This window comes from Gopherus flavomarginatus, chromosome 5 (genome assembly GCF_025201925.1).
Source record: "Gopherus flavomarginatus isolate rGopFla2 chromosome 5, rGopFla2.mat.asm, whole genome shotgun sequence".
Classification (NCBI taxonomy): domain Eukaryota; kingdom Metazoa; phylum Chordata; order Testudines; family Testudinidae; genus Gopherus; species Gopherus flavomarginatus.
The window spans coordinates 119,074,795-119,098,257 of record NC_066621.1 but is presented as its reverse complement, the minus strand read 5'-3'; the positions used below and the strand labels follow the sequence as shown (position 1 = coordinate 119,098,257).

General features: G+C 43.1%; 1 protein-coding gene across 3 annotated transcripts in view; it reads left to right on the top strand.

Moving 5' to 3' along the window:
* Positions 1-23,463, top strand: part of POMT2 (protein O-mannosyltransferase 2) — a 43,381-nt gene that overhangs the window by 3,746 nt on the left and 16,172 nt on the right. For 2 of the 3 annotated variants that reach the window (XR_007774921.1, XM_050957190.1), the window contains exons 3-13: positions 107-211; positions 916-1,024; positions 1,924-2,032; positions 7,203-7,362; positions 10,792-10,898; positions 13,212-13,294; positions 15,634-15,743; positions 18,665-18,731; positions 19,286-19,358; positions 21,426-21,504; positions 22,297-22,448. Coding sequence is in view for 2 of the 3 variants with exons in the window: in XM_050957190.1 (XP_050813147.1) it covers positions 107-211; positions 916-1,024; positions 1,924-2,032; positions 7,203-7,362; positions 10,792-10,898; positions 13,212-13,294; positions 15,634-15,743; positions 18,665-18,731; positions 19,286-19,358; positions 21,426-21,504; positions 22,297-22,448 (1,154 nt within the window). In the remaining variant the exon portion in view is untranslated. The remainder of the gene's footprint in view (positions 1-106; positions 212-915; positions 1,025-1,923; positions 2,033-7,202; positions 7,363-10,791; positions 10,899-13,211; positions 13,295-15,633; positions 15,744-18,664; positions 18,732-19,285; positions 19,359-21,425; positions 21,505-22,296; positions 22,449-23,463) is intronic. The other variant, XM_050957191.1, reaches the window with a different exon arrangement.

Genomic DNA, 23,463 nt, shown 5'->3' with positions numbered 1-23,463 from the left:
TTTGGGTAGATTTTTGATGGTGGGATGTGGGATGCTGTGAGCATCTTTCCTGCAGCTGGAGTGGATGCCACTGATTCTGAAGTTGTTTTCCCCTTTCCCTCCCCAGATGCTGATAGGACTTGCTGGGTACCTGAGCGGATACAATGGCACGTTTCCTTTCCAAAAGCCAGGGGACAGATATGAGCATCATAACTACATAGGAATGAGAGGGGTAAGAATGCACCAGACAGTGCTTAACTCATCTGCTCACAAATCAGTGAAGGAAAGCTGACCAGTCCTCTGGAAAAGATGGGTGTGTCCCGTCCTCTCCTTGGCTCCTTCAGTATAGACTGTTACTTCCCTTCACATTTTGAAGAGGCTGGATTTTTAAGACATATATTAAATTCTTTCATCTCTACCTCATCTGTGCAGATGGGCTGGTACTGGGATTTTTGAAACTGGAGCAAACATTAACATTCTTCTTTGTCTGGCCCCATGTCTTTTATGGCAAGCAGGCCTCTGAAATAACTTGTTGGATGTTATGGTGGAACCCATGTATTATCTTTGGCCAGGGTAAAATGAGGATGAGTTGTCCCTGAAGGTGGTTTGATGAAGCTGATTGAAAGATGTTTCTGGAAATGACTTATATGGTCTGGAAAGAAACAAAAAACAAATCCTTGTTACTTACATGTGTAGACATAGAACTGCATAAACAACTGAAATTCTTCAAATTAAGTTTTCATTAGTTTGGCCTCTGCCTGAGTATCCTCAGTGAGCCAGACTTGGGCACCACTCAGTCCGTTGTAGTTTCTTGCAGGAGCATCCATTGTTTGAATCTGTTTGAGGATGGAGGGAAGAAGGGCATGTGGGATCTGTATACACATTCATCTTGTGAAGAGATTGTCATTCCCCTCTGTGTCCATTCTTTTCCTTCAGTTTTGTGCATTTCTAGGCTCATGCCTAGTTCCCTTCGCCTACCTCATAGTGCTGGAGCTTTCCAAGTCACTGTCTGCAGCATTACTTGCAGCCTCCATCCTGATTTTTGGTAAGCATTTCTAGCATCCTCACGGGAAATCCTATCTGTTTGGCATGTGGATGAAGGAGGGTCAGTAATGGAGGCCAGCCTCAGGGCAGATTAACTGTGCAGAGACTTTTCTCTCTGGAGTCATTACCTGCCAAGAAGAAGTCACTGATGAGAAATGGTAGACACTGCCTCCCTTCTAAGAGCCGAATAACTGCAATCTATACAGTGCTTTTTATTTATAAGGTTCCCAAAGCATTTTATAATCTTATTTAATTTATAGGTATTTCTGTGGTGCTCATTGCTGTGCTATTGGAGTACATTTAAATCGAAGAATTTTAAAAAACTGCATGAAAGATGTATAGCTAGAGATAATTTTTCCCAATACTGAAACACAGTCACCTCTGGTATGGGATATAGCAGCTGTTTAATAGTGCCCAGCAATGCTAAATAAGACTTCAGGGTAGTAAGTCAATAAAGGTTCTGTGTATAATTGAAATTATAGAGAAGGGTTTAGATAGGCAGAATAGAATTACCTGAGTTAGAGATGGGCCATTTAACACACAGACTCTCAAAAAGCATCACAGGATTTTTAATATCTCCAAGTCAAAGCTGCTGTTCATTCATTCTTTCTTTCATTCGTCATTCCCAGCTCCCATTTGCTCAAAGAATGAGGAACTGAGAACATAATCTGTGTTTGCTGCATGGCAATTCAGAGCTCTGCTGTTTGTGCCATTTGAAAATAACATTTCAAAGTTTCATATTATGGTAAAAGTTGAGACATGCTGACTTGTTTCTAGACCCAACATTGCCCATGCTGTCTCTTGACTAAGCTGTGAGGAAACTGGCTTGCTACAGGCGCTGCTCTAGGTTTTCTTTGAAACTGAGACATCTCTTAGTATAGTTGGTGTTTTATTTTCCAGATACAGGCTGCATTACGCTGTCCCAGTACATCCTGCTTGACCCCATTCTGATGTTCTTTCTTATGGGAGCTGTCCTGAGTATGGTCAAGTATAACTCCTGTGCAGTTAGGTAAGATGGTGATATTTGTTTATTATGCCATAGATGTATTAGCCTTCATGCATGTACAGGGAGACAATATGATAGTGGGAGGGTGGGGAGAGGGGTTGGGATGGAAGAAGATGATGGAGGGAATTTGGCTCCTTGGAGAAGGGGAAGAGATTGTTGTGAACATGGGAGCTTTCTGAGAGTCATGGATGGAAAGGGACCTTGATAGGTCATGTAGTCCAGTCCCCTGCACTGATACGGGACTAAGTAATATTGACCATCCCTGACAGGTGTTTAGATAAACAGTTCTTATAAACCTTCAGTGATGGAGAATCTATAACCTCCCTAGGCAATTTGTTTCAATGCTTAACTACCTTTACAGTTAGGAAGTTTTTCCCTAATGTCCAACCTAAATCTCCCTTGCTGTGATTTAAGCCCATTACTTTTTGTCATGTCCTTGGTGTTTAAGGATAACACTTTATCATCCTCCTTATGACATCCTTTTATGTACTTGAAGACTGGGTCATGTTTTCTAAATCTTTTATTATTTGTATTGCTCTCCTCTGGACTTTCTCCAATTTGTCCTCATCTTTCCTGAAGTGTGGTGCCCCAATGAGGGTCTTCTCAGTGCTGCAAAGAATGGAAGAATTACTTCTAGTGTCTTGCTTACCACACTCCTGCTAATACATTCCAGAAAGATGTTTGCTTTTTTTGTAACAGGCTTGCATTGTTGACTGATATTTAGTTTGTGATCCACTATACCCCCAGAATATTTTTTGCAGTACTGCTTCCTAGGCAATCATTTCGCATTTTGTATTTGTGCAATTATTCCTTCCTATTCGTTTCAGACCATTTTCTCCAATTTGTCAAGACAATTTTGAATTCTAATCCTTTACTCCAAAGCGCTTGCAACCCTTCTCAGCTGAGTATCAGCCTCAGATTTTATCAATGTGCTCTCTATGCCATTATCCAAATAATTTATGAAAGTTTTGAATAGAACCAGATCCAGGACCGACCTCTGCGGGGCCCCACTTGATATTCCATGTGAGCTTGACTGTTACCCACTTGATAACTACTCTGAATATGGTTTTCCAACCAGTTGTGTACCCATCTTATAGGAGATTGGTCTAGGTTATATTTTCCTAGTTTGCTTATGAGAAGGTCAGAATCATACAGTCTCAGAAGCCTTACTAAAGTCAAAATATATTGCAAGTACTGGGTCCCCTATCCACGTTTGTTATCCTGTCGAAGAAGGATGTTAGGTTGGTTTTACAGGATTTGTTCTCAGCAAATCCATGTTGACTGTTACTTGTTGCCTTATCTTCTAAGTGCTTACAAACTGATTGATTATTTGTTCTTTTATTTTTCCAGTACTGAAGTTCAGATGACTGGTCTATAAATCCCTGGGTTTCCTTATTCCCCTTTTTATAAATAGGTACTATATTTGCCCTTTTCCAGTCCTCTGGGGTCTCTCCCATCCTTCACATGTTCTCAAAGATAATTGCTAGTGGCTAAAAGATCTCTTCCTCCGGTTCTTTAAGCATTCTAGGATGTATTTCACCATGCCCTGCGGACTTGAAGACATCTAACTTGTCTAAGTAATTCTTAACTTGTTTTTTCCCCTATATTAGCCTCAGATCCTACCCTGTTTACTTTGATATTCACTGTGTTAGTCATCTGATCACTGCTAACTGGTGAAAACTGAAACAAAAAAGGCATTTAGCATTTCAGCCATAGCTGTGTTTTCTGTTAGTCTTTCCCTCCTCATTGAGTAAAGGGCTTACTCTGTCCTTGATTTTCCTCTTGCTTCTGAAATATTTGTAAAAATGTTTTCTTGCTGCCCTTTATGTCCCTAGCTAGTTTAATCTCATTTTGTGCATTGGCCTTTCTAATTTTGTCCCTGCATTCTTGTGGTGTTTTTATATTCATCCTTTGTAATCTGACCTAGTTTCTACTTTTTGTACAATTCTTTTCTGAGTTTTAGGTTGTTGAAGGTCTCCTGGGTAAGGCAGGGTGCTCTTATCATATTTCCTATCTTTCCTACACATTGGGATAGTTTGCTCTTGTGCCCTTAATAATGTCTCTTTAAAAGACTGCCAACTCTACTGATATCTTTTTTCACTTAGACTTGCTTCCCATGTAACTATTCTCAGAGTTTGCTAAAAATCTGCCTTCTTGAAGTCCATGGTCTTTATTCTGCTGTTTTCCCTCCTACCATTCTTTAGAATCATAAACTCTTATCATTTCATGATCACTTTCACACAAGCTGCCTTCCACCTTCAAATGCTCAACTATTTCCTCTCTGTTTGTCAGAATCAAATCTAGAGCAGCCTCTCTCCTACTTGCTCTCTCCACCTTATGTAATAAAAAGTTGTCTCCAGTGCATTTCAAGAGCTTGTTGGATAATCTGTGCCCTGCTGTGTTATTTTCCCCATAGATTTCTGGATAGTTGAAGTCTCACATCATCACCAAGTCCTAAGCTTTGGATGATTTTGTTAGTTGCTTAAAACAAGCCTCATCAGCCTCTTCTTCCTGGCGAAGTGGTCTATAGTAGACCCCCTACAATGACATCACCCTTGTATTTTTTACCCCTTTTATCTATACTCAGAGACTTTCAACAGGTCTGCCTCCCACTTCTATTTGAAGCTCAGAGCATGTGTATACGTCTTTTATATACAAGGCAACACCTCCCTTTTCCCTCTGCCTATCCTGAACAAGCTGTACCCTTCTATACTATTATTCCAGTCATATGAATTTTCCTGCCAAGTCTCTGTGATGCCAGTTATGTTGTAATTGATTATTCACTAGTATTTCTAGTTTTTCCTGTTCATTCCCCATGCCTTGGATTAGTATACAGACATCTACAATGTTCATTAGATTTCCCCTCTATTGTCCCTCTTTTCTTTTCTTTGTCCCTGCTCTGATTTCCCATGTTTCTCCCAGATTCTGACCCTTCAGTCGTGTCTACGTATTCTGGACTTACACGTAGGCTTTTGTATCCTGCCCCTGTTGAACCTAGTTTAAAGCCCACCTCACTAGATTAGCCAGTCTGTATCCAAAGATACTTTTCCCCTTTTTTGTTAGGTGGACCGAATTTCTTCTTAGCAGTCCTGCTCGAGGAGATGAAACCCTCCTGGTGACACCATCCACTTCTTTGCATGGTTGTGTGGAAAAGGGTTAAGGCTGAGAGAGACATACGAAGTACGTGGGAGAGGATTGAGTAGAGAATGGGGTATGAAAGCTAGTGTGAGCAGAAGCATTCACAGAGATATAGATGGTGTGGATCTATGCAGGAGCCTTGAAGGTAAAGACAAGAAACTTGAACTTCCTCTGATAACAAGGGAAGCCAGTGGAGGGCATGATGTGATCAGAGCAGTAGATAGTTAGATTTTACCATCTGCTTTGCTCTTAATGGTAAGACTTTTGTATGTCCTCTTGCCCCAATTTCCAAGGCCCAATTTCTTTGTTTCCAGGCCAGGGGAGCTCTGCTTTTTCATAGTGGTGAGCCCATGAATATTTATAAAATAGTGTAATTTTGGGCTTCAAGGATTGATATCCCAGCATTTTTGGAAGTGTTTACATGAGATTTCTGAATGAAGCAGTAATGTGTTCCAGGCTATTTGGTCTATGCATATCCAAGAGGCATGATCCTGCTTACAGAGCATTTTGGGATCCTGAAGAGTTTATGTAAGGTGGAGCAACATAGGGCATCTTCCCCACAATGGAACCAAAATCAGATGATGTGATAACGGAAGTATATACTCGATCATAAGCTGGTTCGTTTATAAGCTGACCCGGCCAAGATGGATAAGTAAAAATGGAAATTTTTATGACCCATTCATAAGTCAACTCTATAATTCAGGAGTTGGCAAACTTTGGCTCCCAGGCCATCAGGTTAAGCTGCTGGCGGGCTGAGATGGTTTGTTTACCTCAAGCCTCCGCAGGCACGGAGGTAAACCTAAGTAAACAAAGTGTCCTGGTGTGCCAGCTGCTTATGCTAACGGGCTGGGACAGTAACTAGTGGGGAAATTTTTGGGGGGGGAATAGCTGGGGGTCAGGGGAATAACCCCTGTGATGATCCCCCACATGACACCACCCCGAGGCCAGGACCCCCACACTCTCCCCATCCCATCCCTTCCCACCTTATCTGGGGAGGGCCAGGGGAAGATGTCTCTGGCCTGGCTGGAGCTGCTCTGGCAGGCTAGGCAGCACAGCTGCAGCTGCTCTGGCAGGCCAGACCGGGCGGCGCGGTCACAGCATGTTCCAGCGGGCTGGGCCGGGCAGCATGGCTGCAGCGTGCCAGCCCTGGAGCTGCAGCTGCTTTGGAGGCTGGAGGGAAGCGGAGAGACTCTGGGCTTCCTTCTGGCTCTGCTGCCTCTTTTTGCTCCCTCTGTTACGGGGAGAGGCTTGTTCATAAGCCAACCTCCTTCTCTGGTGCTTCCCTTTTTTACTAAAAAAAAATTCGGCTTATGAATGAGTATATACGGTAAGCTTTACCCATTTGTGGTCTGTACCATTGTGTGAAATGTGCTGTAGAATTGACTGTGCTGTCTCAGTGTGACTGACTACAGCAGACCTGGCTAGTGTGGCCCATCGAAAGTCACGCAATGCTGCCTGCAGACATCCTCCACTCATCTTTTCCCTACTGTTTGGTTTCTTTTGCTGTCATTAACACTTGCGCGGTGGATAGGAAGATATTCTACCCCAGTATTTTTCTGATATAGGCCTATTGAAGATACAAGGAGGAGCATAGCCAATATCTGTCCCCCTTCCTTGTCACAGGTCTTTGACTCTTCCATCCTTGCCATGTCATGGAGCAAGAGTCGTAGCACTCCTCTCCGACCCAGGCCTCCTGTATGTGGACTGTCACCAAACCCATTAGGTTAGCTTGTAGGCTGTGGTTCTATTCCCCTCCTGAAGCCCTCCTTATAGGGTTGGCTAGGTTTCAACAGAGGCCCTTTACAAACATCAAAACAAGGGTGCGCTTGCACCCTTCCAAAATTCATGAAAAATGTCAACTTTATTTCCCCACTTCCAGTGAAAGACCCCTGAGAAATGGAACAGGAAGCAGTGGTAACAGGTTTTGCAGTTGCCCAGGGCCTGCTCTGAGCAGATGATTTCCTGTTTGTTTCAATTGGTGCTGTTTGCACTTGTAGCCATCATTAAATAGTGACCTGCTCTGTCTGTTGTGCAGGCCATTTTCTGCCCCCTGGTGGTTCTGGCTGAGTCTGACTGGGGTCAACCTTGCTGGTGCGATAGGGGTGAAGTTTGTTGGCCTCTTTGTAGTCCTCTTGGTTGGACTGAACACAGTTTATGATCTTTGGGAGTTGCTGGGGGACCTCAGCCTGTCACTGGTGAGTGTCCAGAATTTTTCTTTATATTTAGTGTTTTTCCCTCTTGTTAACTTCCCTGCTTTTGATATTCATGAAAACAGCTTACTATCAGTTTGTCTGCGGAAGACAGCTGATAGATATGCGCCAGATGATGACTGGAATTGAGAGGTATAATGAAAAACCAGTCGCCTCCTGCGTTTAAAAAAAAAAAAAAAAAAAAAAAAAAGCTATGTCAGCAGGATATAATGCACCCAGAGGATCGCCATTGTTCATTGGAGAGACCTCTTGCCTTTTGGGTTGCGTGCATTAGATTTCATTCTAGATTAAATGCATATCAAGGATGGCCAGATGATATCTCATAGTTAGCCATCATCTGGAATTCTACAGCGTGGCCTACTAAAGAGAAGTGCTTCCTGCTAGATCGGGGGTAGTCAATTCCAGATTTCTTGGCCAAGGTATGGTCAAGGTCCAGACTCCAGAAAAAATAACAATAATAATGGTAATAAGTGTTTTAAAAAAAAAAAATTTCAAATTCTGTTTAAAAGTGTCTGGAGGTCCAGATTTGGCCCACGGTCTGCCTATTGACTACCCTTGTGCTAGATGTTCCTAATTTGCTGCACTTAATATGCATGCAGTGGGGCAGGTTGATGCTGTCTTCATTTACAATACAAAGATACAGACTGCGAGGGCATGTAAAGCTTCACTGGGATCCAGTGGCTTACTTGCAGTGTGTACTGTGTGACTTGCAGTCTCTGCAAGATACGCTGTTGTGTTGAAGATGAAGGCAACTGTACCCTGCTTCATTTTACATAAATGCAGCACAGCAGCTTTTAGGCTCTGGGTAACTTGCCAATGCAGTTGTTGAAAGGGGAAAGGTCGGGTGCTCTGGCTTAAAAAATATTGCATACAGTATCTGGGGGCTGTGAAATCTGATGTTTATTACGTCAGAGATGTCTTTGATATCCCATTTAAGATCTTGCAGAGAGAGACACTATTCAAGCACATCTTAAAAAAAAAAAAAAAAAAAAGTTAAATTCTTCTTTTGTCTCAGCCTGTTTTGAAGTTTGAAAATTCTTTTTCTTCCACTTAGTGGTTTTGTCTTTTCTTATTTCATAAACATTGTTTTTTCCTCCCTGCCTTGTGGTTTGTATTCCCTGATTAATGCAAATCAATATGAGCTGCAATGATGCAACATTCCAGCTTCAGAGAGTGTTTCTTGAGAACAGAGTTAGTTAATGGTATTTGAAATGGAACAAATCCATCATCTCTAAAGTTTCTGTCACAGACAGCTGCAAAGTGATTTCATTTGTGCTGTTGGCAGCAAAAGAGAACCCCTGAGTGGTAGAATAGATAAAGAAATTTACCAACTCCAGAAAAGAGAGACTTGCTGAATAATTAACTATTTGGCAACCCTTCGTCAGTTACTCTGAAAAAGAACTAGTAAGGTAAAAGCCTAAAAGCAGGAATAACTTTTCTCCATATTGCCTATGGAACTAGTTTGGTTTGTTTACATGTCATTTATTTGGAAAAAATTGATTTCTGGAACCTGCGCCTCATCTTGGCCTACTACTGTTTTGTTCAGTGCTCTTTAGTGATGTCATATTTTTCTTCTTTTCTCAATATAAATACAAATAACTGGTAAAAATAGTTATTGTAACAAAAAGAGATTTTTGTGAAAAGAGAAGTGTTTTTTGTGCTAAAACCAAGTTTGGGATTGGGGACTAGATTCCTGAATTTTAATGCCAGTTCAGATGTTGATTAACACTGTGGCTTTGGTTATGTACTTTAAACCAACATTTTCAGAAGTGGCATTGATTTTTGGGTGTTCAACTGATGCTTTGGGCCAGATTTTTTTCAGAAGTACTGAGACAATGGCATCTTCTACTCCTGGGAGAATTCTGCACCAAAAAATTAAATTCTGCGCACAATATTTTAAAATTCTGCATATTTTATTTGTCAAAATAACTGGAGTGATTATATTGTGTTTCAACTGTTTGGGTAATTTATTTCAAAATACCTGTGAAGAAGTATGTCAACAATACAGACACTAAAAAAAAGATTTTCTCAGGAGTAGAGATTTAAACATCTACGACAACCCAGTTCAAACTAGAGGGATGCTGGAGGGGACTGCGTGGGCATCCCCCTGGAGCTCAGACATCTGCACCCCGCTCCTCTGAGTCCAGCCATGGGGCACCCACACTTCCCTCCCACCAGACCCCAGCCGTGGGGAACCTGCAGCCCAGACACCTGCATTCCCTACTCGCCAGACTCCAGTTGTGGGGTACCCCCCCCCAGCCCAGACACCCACACCCCTGTGTTCTCTCAGAGCCCAGTCATAGGACATTCCCACTCCAGACAGCCTGTCCCCCCAGTGCTTTTACTTCCCCCAGCTTCTTTACTGTCCTAGCAGGGGACGTGGTGCGGCCCTGCCATTCCTCACCCTTACCAGAGGTAGGTCTCCCAGGCCCTCTTCTGTCCCTGGGTTGATGAGGATCAAGCCGGGCAGCCAGAGCATAGAGAGCCTTCATCCCCGCTGGGCTCTCCACTAACTGTGAGCTGGGCTCTGCAGAGTACAGCAGCACTTAGGAGTGGCCAGCAGCTCTGCAGCCCCAGTTCTGCAGGGGAAACAAGAAATTCTGTACAGAACATTAATTATGCACAAATTCTGCTTTGCACAGTGGCACAGAGTTCCCCCAGGAGTAATATGCCAATGGACTTCAGTGGGTGCAGGATCTGGACCACAACGAAACATAGTCAGTGTTCTCCCTATTAGTTTAAAAATAATTTGCCTTGGTGTTAGGAGATGGGAGTTGCTTTACTTATCACTTAGCTATTAAGCTCTCACAAAAAACTAAGATAGATAGACACCCGATTAAACCTGATTTTGTCAGCCTTAACCTCTATATATCTAAATTCTTAGCAAGTTTGGGTAATCAAGAAGCCATTTTTAGACCCACATCTGAGAGAACCTCATGATTTCCCCTAAGACTCTTATAAATTGGTCCTCCCTTATGGTTTCATTTTCTCCCTTCACCACATAGTCACAGTTCCTACTCCACAAGCTTCTCCCCACTCTTAATTTATTTTCAGGTTCGGTCCTACCCCATTAAACTATATAAGCAATATGGGCCTGATTTTCAAAGATGTTGATCTTGGGCCGCTCCCATCGACTTCAGTTGCAGGAGTGGGTGCTGAGCATTTCTGAAAATAAAAACTATTTTTTCCTATATTTTCAAATGAGGCCACTTTTTGGGGAGCACATTGGAAGTGTGTGGCTTGGCTTCTACCTTTCCCTCAGCCTTTTTGGGGAAATCTTGCAGCTTGCTAAGGAGCTAGTTGGTCTTGCCATAGTGGTTTGTATGAATAGTCTCCCACCACAGGGGCACTCCTGGCAGTCACAATCAGGAGAGTTTCTGCTGCTGCTCTGTTTGATTTGGATTTTGTCTGCAGGTCACACTGGGGAAACACTTGCTGGCTCGTGTATTCTGCCTCATCCTGCTGCCACTTGCGCTCTACACAGCTCAGTTTGCTGTTCACTTCGCAGTGTTAAATAAAAGGTATTTATCAAGCTTTCCTACTTACTTTCTCCCTCAGGCCAGAAAGAAAATCACCTCCCCTTCCCTTTGAATTGAGAGTCACTATTTGTTCTGCCTTTAGTAATTTTAAGGTTTCAGCATCAGAAACACATTTACAAGCCACATCTTAGCCTAGATTCCCGCCCAGACTAAAACATAGTTCTTACACGGATGGCTCTGTGCACACCAGCCAGCCAAATCATTTTAATAGTAGTTGGTTCAGCTAGCACAGAATTCAGAAACTCTGCTTAAACATGGTTTCCTGCCCAGTGTAGGTAGATCCAGATACACCTCTACCCCGATATAACACGAATTTGGATATAACACGGTAAAGTAGCGCTCCGGGGCGAGGGCAGGGCTGTGCACTCTGGTGGATCAAAGCAAGTTCGATATAACACAGTTTCACCTATAACACGTTAAGATTTTTTTGGCTCCCGAGGACAGCGTTATATCAGGGTAGAGGTGTAGATTTAATTAAATCAGTTTAATATATTTATTTGTACAGAGACTTGGTAGCTATTTAAGTGGAAACTATAATAGTAGCTCTGGCCCCTTCTGTCTAAGTATCTTAAAATGTCTTGCAGATGTTAATTAAGTCTCACAACTCCCCTTCCTCTGCATTATTTGGCATAATTAACCCCTTTATACAGAAGGGGAAAGCGAGGGGAAACTGACTCGCTCAAGGTCACACAGCAAGTCAGTGGCAGAAGTGGGATTAGAACCTTCCTCTGAGTCCCAGTTTAGTATTTTAACCACCCTCCTTCCATTCTGGCCCTAATCAGATTTTGAGACAGGGCTCAGATGCCTTTGTTTTCTTCTTCTTTGTTCACTTGGTTTCAGTAGTACCCACAATGAGAGCTGACTGGAAGATTACTTTTCTGTTTCATGGTGGCTACTTTCAATGTTTTGAAATTTGTTTTCATTCTGCATTGAAATAAAAACAAAACATTTCAGATGTTTTCATACAAACAGAAGTTTTGTGTGTTTGAGAAACCAGTTTTGCTCTAGCAGGAGTGGCCAAACTTACTTGCTGAGCTGCATACAACAATCTTCAGACGTTCAAAAGCCGGGACATGCCTCCCAGAGCTCCAACCCCATGGGGTGTGCTTGCAGGGCTCAGGGCTTCAGCCCTGTGGGAATAGGAATCTTGGGGTTCCAGCCCCGCGGGAGGCACATGCGAGGCCTTGGGGCTCCCTGTTGGGGCTTGTGGCTTCAACTCTGCTCTTGCTGAATCTCTGAGCCCCTTCTCCCTGTTGGCAAAAGCCCTGAGCTCCTCCTGCCCTGAGTCTGGGAGGCAAAGAATGTGGGGGCGAGGAGGGAGTATGGGAAGTTTTGCGAGCCGCGTTTTAACTGTAAAAAGCTGCATGCAGTTCACGAGCCATGGTTTGGTCACCCCCGCCTTATAGCCTGGTGTTTAGGGTCCTGGCTTGGGATGTGGGAGACCCAGGTTCAAGTCCTTGCTCTGCCTCATTCAGAGTGGATTTTTCATCCTAGATCACTCCAAATCAAGTTCAAAAAGAGACCTTAAACATGGTTCTCTCACATCCCAGGCTAGTACTCTAATCAAACTATTCTCTACCTCCACGCATCCAGGTTCTGGATCCAAAAACCTTCCTGACAAAAAAAATGTATGGAACCTGGTACATCTCCACAAAACACACAGGTTTTGATGACATAGCTTATTTTGGTGAAATTTCATTTCACTAGAAATGTTCTGACCAGCTTTACTCATAATATGGTAGGTGTCTCCAAAGAAAAGATTGATACTGTGCATTGGGAATGGGTGCGACAGATTAGTAAGGTTGTCAAGGAGGTGATTGAGCATATAGTGGTAATAGCGATTTAAAAATCAGTATGATCTATGAATTCTTTCTATTTACTCCTCAGACATGTAGGTATAAGTCAGTCTCACACAAATATCACAGCAGGAGTGGGTCTTTAGTAGCAATAGAGAGGGAATGTGACTTGCCCAAGGTGAGACAGTGAGTCGAGGAATGTGCCACTTTCAAAGAAAACTCACTGTTCTTCATACAGAACTAAAAGGGTTAATTTATGTTGGCCATAGAAAAACCTTGAAGCTGTTGAAAATCACCTGTGAGTGTATTTGTCCTAGCCAGGTGAGTCAGAGCCCATTGTGAGAGGTAGACACCTACGAGAGCTGAAGTTCTCTTTCCTCAGCGTTCTGAGACAGACTAATTGTCTTATCTGTTTCTTGCTTTTAAAATGATTTGGTAATGCATATTTCAGTTCTGCACACTTGTTTCCACAGTCTGAACATTCTTTGCTCTCTCCTAGTGGGCCTGGGGATGGTTTTTTCAGCTCTGCCTTTCAGTCCCGACTGATTGGGAACAATCTTCACAATGTCTCTGTTCCAGAGCGTAAGTGTCCAGTTCCTTGGGGAAGTAAACTCCTCAAACTAACCCTGGCACACAACTATGTCTTAAAAAAACCAAAATACGTTGTTAGCTGGTCAGCAGATTCACCGGCAAGAATGAGCTTTTGCTAGAGATTAGGCTGAGTGTCGGCTCCTGCCACACCTGCTTTTCTGCGTCACTAGCAAACGCTTCGAGACTCTGCCAGTCTAAATCTTGCCTTGCAGGTAACAATCAGTGAATCCCAGTTTGTGAGTTCCCCAGATATCTCCCTGCAGTGTCCGGTCCCTCTTGCTCTGATACTCACAGAAATTAAGTTCACTGCCTCCAAAGAGACAGTGTGCACACCAGCCTGTTGTGTTAGCTGGTGAGTCATACTTCACTTTACTATGCATCACTGAGATGGCTTTATAATAGAACTAGAATAGAGATTTAGGTAATACTAAGCAAGAAAAAAAGGAGATGGTATAATTACAAACAAAACAAAATAAAACAGACTTTCTGGTGTCTAAAGCTTAACAGATTACAGTCTTTGTCTCAGGCAATTTCTCACCTATAATCAGTTCCCAGAGACTTCAGCTCACATGGATGAAGGATCTAACTTTCATAGATTCCAAGAGCTCTGGCCTTTTTAGTTCTTTAAGTGATTTATAACTAAAATGTCTTTTTGTTCCCTTATATTACCTTGTAGCAGGGGGCACTCATCTGTTGAGTGCTTCCTGCTGCTGGGTGCAGTACTGCAGTCCTTTTCCCACTCCTGGCACCCCCTGTGGGTTGTCAACCTTGCTTGGCTGGTCTTCAATAGGTTGGCCTTCTGGCCAGGTCACACAATCCTAATGAACCCCTTCTAGGGTAACAAAAATCCAACCAAGACTGTCTATCTGCTCTCACCAGTGTCATCAACCCCAGTTCTGGGTCCTTAAATTTCAGCCCTTCACTTGGGTTTCCAAACAAGCATTGTCCTCTTCTCAGGGTTTACACCACTTTGTCTGAGGGGGAACCATGGCCTGCCCACTACTGCCCACAACCCATAGACCCTATAAACAGCAGCCATGTACTGCTCACTTCAGTTCATTGTTGCTAGTTCCCTGGGCCTTTTCCCACCTGGCCCCTTTAATTTCACCTCTTCTCTCAGGGTTAAAGTTCTCAGGTCTTCTCTCCCCCAGCTTAAGCAAATACGGCTAATTGAGCTCCTTTGGACAAAGGGGAGCACCCTTTCTTGCCCCTTTGGCCTCAGCCTGGAGCTGATCTGCTAAAGCTCTGAAGCTCATTTTATCTGAGCCTGCTGGTCTCAGATTGGTTGCTTCCATGCAGCCTCTCTAGGCATGCCTGGGGGACCTACCTTCACTGCTCCTTTCCTAGGATGGAGTGTAGTAGGCCAAGGGGGCACCTGCAGGGAGCCACAAAGGCCTGGTACATATGGATACTTACTCACAGTCCATTGTCTATGCTTCCACTCAGGAAGATTTGCTGGGGGTGCATACTCTGTCCCTGTGTGCTTACTAAGCTCTTTCTTCCTCTGCTTGTTAGCTTGGTTGCTTTGTTTACCTGGTATGTAAATGTACTTTCATTGTCCTTTCCTGTAATCGAGCCAGTCAGACAGAAGAATCCATATTCCTTTGTCTAGGACAGGCTTGATATATGCGCTGCCTCCAAAATACATTTTAAGAATGTATTTCCAGCACACATACCTAATTCTTTGTACACAACCCATACATGCATCATGCAATGATATTCATGACCAGCATTTCACCAGTTTACATGTGATACTTTACATGTCACCTCTTAGACACATTCCCTCCTGGGTGAATTCTACGTCACTGCATGCGCGAATTCTTTGCTTCCCCACAGAATGACAGGGGAGCAAAGGGAAACTGCTAGAGCAGTGGCATGCCCCTTCCCAGCAGTGCAGGTGAATCGTTTCCAGTGCCTGAAAGAGCTGGTGGAGAGGTAAATTGTGCGAGGGCAGGATTGGGGATGCCCATGGGCATAGTTTGGAGGGGCAGAGGGACAAACAGAGGCAGGGTGCCATTGCTCCTCTCCCCCCCCCTTAATTCCCCAATTAAGGGAGAGTGCCCCTCTAGCTCACTGACTTTGCAGCTGGCCCCTGCCTCCTGGGTCCTAACGCCGGTTGTCCTCCCCTTCTATGTTCTAGGGACTATGAGGGAGGTGAAGAGCCACTAAGTGAATTTGATGCCACCTGGTAGCTGACTACAGTTATGCATGAGAAGGAAAATAGGCTTGCCTCAAAAGAAAGAGAAGTGTCTATATCTTGAGTTACTGTACTATAGCTTGACTGTGAGTTGACAGGAGAGCTCCTTAAGACCTGTTGTCTCCCCTTTCAGACCTGGCCTATGGTTCTGTGATCACAATGAAGAACCTTCGGATGGCAGGGGGGTACCTTCATTCACACTGGCACTTGTACCCAGAGGGTGTGGGGGCTCGTCAGCAGCAGGTCAGTGTGTCACTCTACCACTCTCTCTCACTGCTGCCAGCATGCTCTGCTGACTTTGGAGCTTCCAGAAGATTTATATCCTCTAATAAAGGCAGCTGCTCTTTCCCACTGTCATGTTTTTATCATGCTGCTTGGGGCGGTGCAACTCTTTACAGTTCCCCTTTTGAGATTTGGCGTGACATTCCTAAAGACCTATTGCACTGAGCATTCAGACATAATAGTGATTGTCGTGGTATAAACCTTAGCGTCCAAAAGATGGGGTACCAGCATGAATTCCTCTAAGCTTAATTACCAGCTTAGATCTGATAGGCTGCCACCACCCAAAAATATAGCGTTTTGAGACACTTTCTAGCCCCCAAACCCTTCCCAGGAGACCCCCAAGACCCAGACCCCCTGGATCTTAACACAAGGAAAGTAAACCCTTTCCCCTCACCGTTGCCTCTCCCAGGCTTCCCCTCCCTGGGTTACACTGGAAGATCACTGTGATTTAAACCCTTGAATCCTAAAACAGAGAGGAATGTCACCTTCCCCCCCCCCCCTTTTCCCCTCACCAAGAGGCAGTACAGATTCAAGCTTCATGAATCTAAAACAAAGAGGAAATTCACCTTCTCCACCCCCCCCTTCCTTTCTTCCGGAGAGAGAGAGACAGTGACTAACACAGAGAAAAATCCAAGTTTTTCCTCCCCCCTTTTTTTCCTTTCTCCCACCAATTCCCTGGTGAGTACAGACCCCCTCCCCTTGGGTCTTACACAAGATAACCAAAAATCAATCAGCTCTTTTAGAAAGAAAAGCTTTTAATAAAAGAAAGGAAAAAAAGTAAAAATTGTTTCTGTAAAATCAAGATGGAGAAATGTTACAGGGTCTTTCAGCTATAGACACCAGGGAGAATCCTCCCCCCAGTACAAATGCAAGTTAAAATCCTTCCAGCCAAATATACATTTGCAAATAAAGAAAACAAATAAAAAGACTAAACCGCCTTTCCTAATTGGTACTTACTAAATTGAACAGAAGAGGCTGTTTCAGAATTTGAAAATATCTGCTTACATGTCTGGCCCTTCTCAGAACCCAGAGAGAACAGAGCAAAACCCAAAAAACACAAACAAAGGCTTCCCTCCACTGAGATTTGAAAGTATCTTGTCTCCTGATTGGTCCTCTGGTCAGGTGTTCCAGGTTCACTGCTTGTACCCCTTTACAGGTAAAAGAGACATTAACCCTTAACTATCTGTTTATGACAGTGATAGAAGCCACATAATTACTTATATACTATGCTGGCCTTTGAGAACCACATGAGGGGGTGAGGATAGGGTGCTGAGCTTTGCCCTTGTTTGAAAATCCCAGCACTACAGGTGCCTGAATTCGTATCACTCTTATGCCTGGATGGGTGTCCTGCAATACTAAAGATGCATTAAATTAAGGAGGTTGTCTTGCATGCCAAGACAACATAAAAAGAAAGAGCAGCTGCCACCTCATGGAAAAGAGTGAAATTCCTTACGTTTAAAACAAATCCACTTCTTGATCTTGAAGGGGGCATTGTTAAGAGTAAGAGCAGAGGAATGAGAGTCAGGACTTTTGCTTTCTGTTCCCCGCTCTGCCACTGACCACTTCTGTGATCTTGGAAAGTAACTTCCTCCTTTTGGCCTCAATTTTCTTATCTCTGTTTTGAGGATGATGAAGAAAATGATGGGATTTTGTGAGGGTTCGTTTATTAGATTAGATTTATATTTCTTTAGATTTATAAACCAACAGTAGTAAGAGGCACCAGTCTGAACTCTGTTGACACCTCTGAAAAATAATTGAAATGATAATAAACCAAAGAGAGAATCAGCAGCCCCATAACATGTAATACTAGTGAATGAGGCAGCACAAAAATAAAGCTAAGTTCCCATCTTCTCTAAGCATCACCCCAGCAATATCTGCTTCCTCAGCAGATTTCCTAAGAAGATGTGCTTTGCAATGTATGCATTAGTGTCTGTAAAGTGCATTGGGATCGTCAGACGAAAGATATTGAGGATAGACAGTTATTTGCTTCATTTTCCTCCATTCTCTATCACTCGGAACAATTACTTTAGAAATAGGATCTCGGTGTCTGCACCTGCTGCTTATTCCCATTCAGCATTTCTAACCATCCCTTGGTGATATTTGCAGTTTGTTGCTGTGGAAGTGATCAAGATGTCAGGCCTAAGATTTCTGACACCAACTGAGGAATATCAGGAAATTGATGTTTGCAGAACAGAAGATCTTGTTGTCGAAAGAGCCTCTGAACTAAAACTGAGAGAAGAGAGAGAACCAAATAGATAGGTCATTAAGTCCATTACTTCTTGTCCTACCTTCATCTGCAGCAAGGGAAATTTAAGTTAGATATTAGGAAAAGCTTTCTAACTGTGAAGGTAGTTAAGTACTGGAGTAGGCTTCCAAGGGAGGTTGTAGAATCCCCATCACTGGAGGTTTTAAAGAACAAGTTGGCCACCTTTCAGGGATGGCAAGGACACCTCTCAGGGATGGTCTAGGTATACTTGGTCCTGCCTCAGGGTGGGCTGCTGGGCTTGGTGACTTCTTGAGGTCCCTTCCAGTCCTACATTTCTATGTTTCTGTGATATGACTTAGAAGTTATTACCAAGGATGCACAGCACTCACAGAGCAATAGGGGAAAGGCAGACAGAGATATTGCAGCTACAAGTGACATGACACACATTGGTAATACATAACTCCATTTAAAAAATAAAGGATGTGTCTGGGTTAAGCAGTGTCCAAGAGCCAGGACTTTGTAATTTAGGGACAACATCACAAAGTTATCCTGTATTTAATTATTGTATCAGCACTGGATGCAATTGGTATTTTTGCCCTGCTGATTGATGGATCTTGTACTTTGGCTAGACCCTGACTTATTGGTGAAATGAGATGGTTTATTATTATGTTTCCAGGTCACTGCCTATTTACACAAGGACTTGAACAACCTGTGGGTTATAAAGAAACATGATTCCAACACAGGTAAAGAAGTTCGATGTAACGCCGTTTCACCTGTAATGCAGTAAGATTTTTTGGCTCCCGAGGACAGTGTTATATCGGGGTAGAGGTATATTTCACATTGGGACTGGTTGTCTATGCAGACCACATCTTAGAACACAGAAGCTATATGTGAAGCATGCTTGGTATCTAGGGTTTTCTTCCTGCACTAGCAGCACCTAATAAGATTAAAGTTGATTGGCTGCAGCTAAAAAAACAATCCTTGGTATATATTTAAAGTATATATGTACTGACTGTTGAGTGTTGTTTTCTCAGCCTTTCTGGTGTACCCAAGGGCAGCCAATCTTTTTATTTTAGGACAGTATCTGCTGTCTGGAAGTTTCCATTATATGGTTCCAGGAATAACAGTTGGGACTGGTCCTTGGTCTGATTCTAGGGGTTGCACTGAGTCTATGGTCCAGTGATGTGAGTTTGCTGAGCACATCCCCTGTTTGGCTGGGGATCAGCATTCTGAAACTGTCTCTCTGAGAGTATTGATCCTTTTCTAAACCCAGTGCTATTATCTGTTTTTCTGCCAGCAGATCATTTAGATCCTTCCTGCTCTGTGGAGTTTGTAAGGCATGGAGATGTTATCCGGCTGGAGCACAAAGAGTAAGGTGTTTAAGAAATAATAGAAAAATATAAGAGGTTGTATCTCCCAATCCATGTTTTCTGGGAGTTGAGCAGAATTAGTGTTTGCCATGGGATTGGTAAATGGGGATGGTGGTGTGAGATCTGACCTGCCAATGACTAGAAATAGGCTAGCACAAACCTTCAAGTTCTTTGGTGCTGTAGACCAGGGGTTCTCAACCTTTTTCTCTGACCCCCCCCCCACCTTCCCCCAACATGCTATAAAAACTCCCTGGCCCACCTGTGCCACAGCAACTGTTTTTCTGCATATCCAGTAGATTAAAAGCCAGGGACGGCATTAGGGGGTAGTAATCAGGGAAGTTGCCCGGGGCCCAATGCCACAGCGGTCCCACAAAGCTAAGTTCCTTGGGCTTCAGCATCAGCCCTGCACTATGGGGCTCGGGCTTCGGCCTCGCACAGCGGAGCTTGGGCTTCAGGTTTCTGTCCTGGGTCCCAGCGAGTCTGCTGGCCTTGCTCTTTGGTTTATTTTGGAGGACCCCCTGAAACCTGCTCACAGCCCCCCAGGGGGCCCTGGACCCCTGGATGAGAGCCTCTGCTGTAGACTTTTCTCCATATATCTATACCCAGCATGGAATTTGTGGCATTTCCCTCTGTACAGTCCCATATTTTGAATGGGATCTCTGAGCCACTGTCTTTTCTTGGGATGAGAGACCTCTAAACAGCTTCATCACAATGATGTATTTTTCTTTTTGAGAGAACCATCTGCAGCTCCTGAGAAATCTGTCCAGCTCCATGGTATGCAAAGTTAAGGGCTATTCCACAGCAATACAGGAATTTCAGACCATTAATTCTATTGTTTGTGACCAGACCTTTCCCGCCATTCCAGTTTGGCAAGCAAGATAAGTCCTTAACTTTTGCCTAACATACCAGGAATATGGGGCAAAAAGTATCCTCATTATTGCCTTGTGTACCTGGCATGTCCCTGCTGAAGTTCCAGTCAGACACTGAGACTGCAGCCATGAAACTGTTTAAAATGATACGCAGGCTTGTCTTGAGTCCTCCCTCTTCAATGAATGGCAGAGAACCCTGGTGTGCTTTTTTTAGATCTGCATTTCCCCTCCTTTCACTGCGCAACGGAGGAGTTTGCCCTCTCTGAGCATTCATTTATTTAAATATATAGGACTTCTGTTGACCTGCAAATTGTGCTGTATTACTCTGTGACCTTCAGTATTGCCTTCCCCAAGCATTCAAAAAGCATTAATCAGATCCCAAAAAATCATGAGATTTTAAATATAATAAATGTTGGGTGCTTTTTATTGGTCTTTTGGCTTTTGAACCTTGTTGAGGGTCCATGTTTTCAAACTTTTCTCTGCAACCATGAGAGCTGGAAACTTACTTTTACTTTTTGTAGGGGAAAGCTGAGATTCTTAAATAACAACATGATTCCAGCAGCTGGGGCTTTAAGAAAAATACCAAATATATGAGAGTCATGATTGAGAGTCATGATAAAATCATGAGTTGGCGTCACTGGATCTTGTGAGCTCTCACATGCAGAGGAGGACTGGGCCTGGGATAGAAGAACTGAGAAAAATGTAGGAGCTGCACAAATGATGCAGCAAGTGATCATTTTTCTTTTGAGTCCTAGCCTAATGGTTCAGCATGGTGCTAGGGGATTTTGCGCTGCTAGAGGGTGCAGTCTTTTGCATGGAAAATAAAATTATTAAGAGTGGTCAAGACCTCAAGGACCTCATGGCATGTTTTGCAAGAACAGGGATGTTAGCCCTAGTGCCCTGAGTAATTGTATTCTTAAATTCCTGCCTCCCAGTAGTTTCATTTGAACTATTCATTTCTATGTCCTAAACTGTAGTGTGGTATAGTCAGTATGCTTTTGAACTTCTCCAGAGGTGGTTGAATGTGGCCTGTGAAGTGATTCCTGTATATATATGGTTAAGAAATAAATTTGTAATCCCTATAAAGTGCTGTGGAATCTGTATAAATGAATCTTTATTGGTGACCAAAATGAAAGCTCTTCACACAAACCATTCTCAATGTAAAATTGAAAACTGTTTTACTTGTGATTAATTTCAGGACTTCTAGAAATCTTCACAGTCACCAGCATGAGGCCCCCATGACAAGGAAGCACTTTCAGGTCACTGGATACGGAATAGTAAGTGAATAGTAAGAATAAATCATCTTCCACTTGAGGGAGATTCATCCCAAGACAAAAGATTTACTCCTACTTTTAGTTTTTTGTCTCTTAGCCAGTTTCTTATCCATGAGAACACTTACAATGCATGAAAGTACATGGGAGGTTATAATGGAAGTTGGAGCTCATTACACAGGTTAATATATGTGATGTATGTCGGTGTGAAGGAATTAGAATAGCACGTAATTAAGATCTTTCCAAAATGTGCACATACAAAGAAACAGCTTTAAACTGTCACCACAACCCTAGCTTTGTCAGCACCAGACTCTTTAAATTCTAACTTTAAAGCTGCACTGACAGTTGTTATTTTCTGTATACTGCCTTGCAGTATAGACAAATGGCTTCTAGGGTCTAAACTGAGCAGTGCTGTGACTTTTGTAAATGAAATCTGCTTTGAGTCTTAAATGTCCTGAGGCAAGAGACTATTCAGTAAACCCCCTATGCTGCCCAGCCAAACCATCCAGTTTAAAATCCCTTTAAAATGTAACTTCATATCTTGAGAGCCACATATGAAGTTGAAGCAAAGAATTTTGGAATTGATGAGGAAAATATGTAGGTAAATAGTAAGCATGGATACATCATGCATTGTTGGTGTCTATAAAATTCTGTTGCTGCTAGAGAAACCCTGTTAAGTTGGGTCTGATCCTCTCAGTTTTGTCAACACTGTAAAGTTTCAGAAGCTGCTGTTTTCTGTGTCTTGTTCTCCAGTGACATGTGCTTTTGGTTTTTTTTGGTGGTGTGTTTGAATGATAGAATGGAACAGGAGATGCCAACGATTTTTGGCGGATTGAGGTGGTGGGCAGGAAGGCTGGGAAACGTATTAAAGTCCTACGGAGTCAGATCCGACTGACTCATCTGGCCACAGGATGCATACTTGGGTCCTCTGGGAAGACGCTGCCAAAATGGTAAATAATCTCAGCCTAGCTTGTGATTCTTCCTGCCAAAAGTCTCATGCTAGCAGATGATGTTCCTTTTCTTACACACTTGACACCAGATCTCCTTGTTCAGTGGCACTTTTTAATCTGGACTGGAGAATACACACATTTATATTTTTTCTCTATTCTTGAAAGGGGCATCTGAAAAGTAGAAAATCAGAGTGAAATCTTGGATGAGGGTTATGAAATCTACTACAGTGAAGGGGCTAGCAAATGGCATTTCATGAGAATAAAGTCCTTTACCAAGAGGTCCATCCCAGACATCAGCATGGGGGTGTGCTTCAGCCCTGTTCAAGGGGGGCTAGCATTAGGCATGAGTGATGAGTTCATGTTCTATAAACCAGTCAATCCTTGACCTTTGCAAAAAATAAATTGTCAGCATGAGGGACCATTGTACTGAGAATGATTGCAGCATAGACCCTTGGAAACTGCGACTCTTACATCACCAGCTCATTTAAGTGTAGGAGCCACCAGTGACCTAAAGGTTGTCCCATTTCACAATCCTCTGAACTATCCAGTCCCTTGCTGTTATAGTTATATCAGTTCCTATTCATTTTTTTAATGGGAAGACCTGGACCACAATAGTGTCCCACACCCTTCTCTCCTATGTGTGAGCACAGATCTGGAGTATGAGAGCAGATGCAGCAAGTGGCTCTGGAAGAGGAAAAGTTTTTATTTTTTCCAGGTCTCTGGAAAAGCCCATGCACGCTGATAGTGCTCTCATTGATGGTCAATGATTGAGTAGCCTGAGGTCACCCTGCCTATAGGGAGGTTGTTCTGTATTTTCCAACTTAAGGGTCTCATATTTTTCTGAGCATCTAGTACTGGCTGTTTTGAAGACAGTATAATTGACTAAATGAACAATTGGTCTGATCCACTATGGCAATTCCTTTGTTTCTATAATGCAGTTGCTCTAGCTATGAATTGACTTTTAAAGTAATGGTGACTGCTTCTCCTGGGGAGAATCTAAAAGTTGACTTGAAGT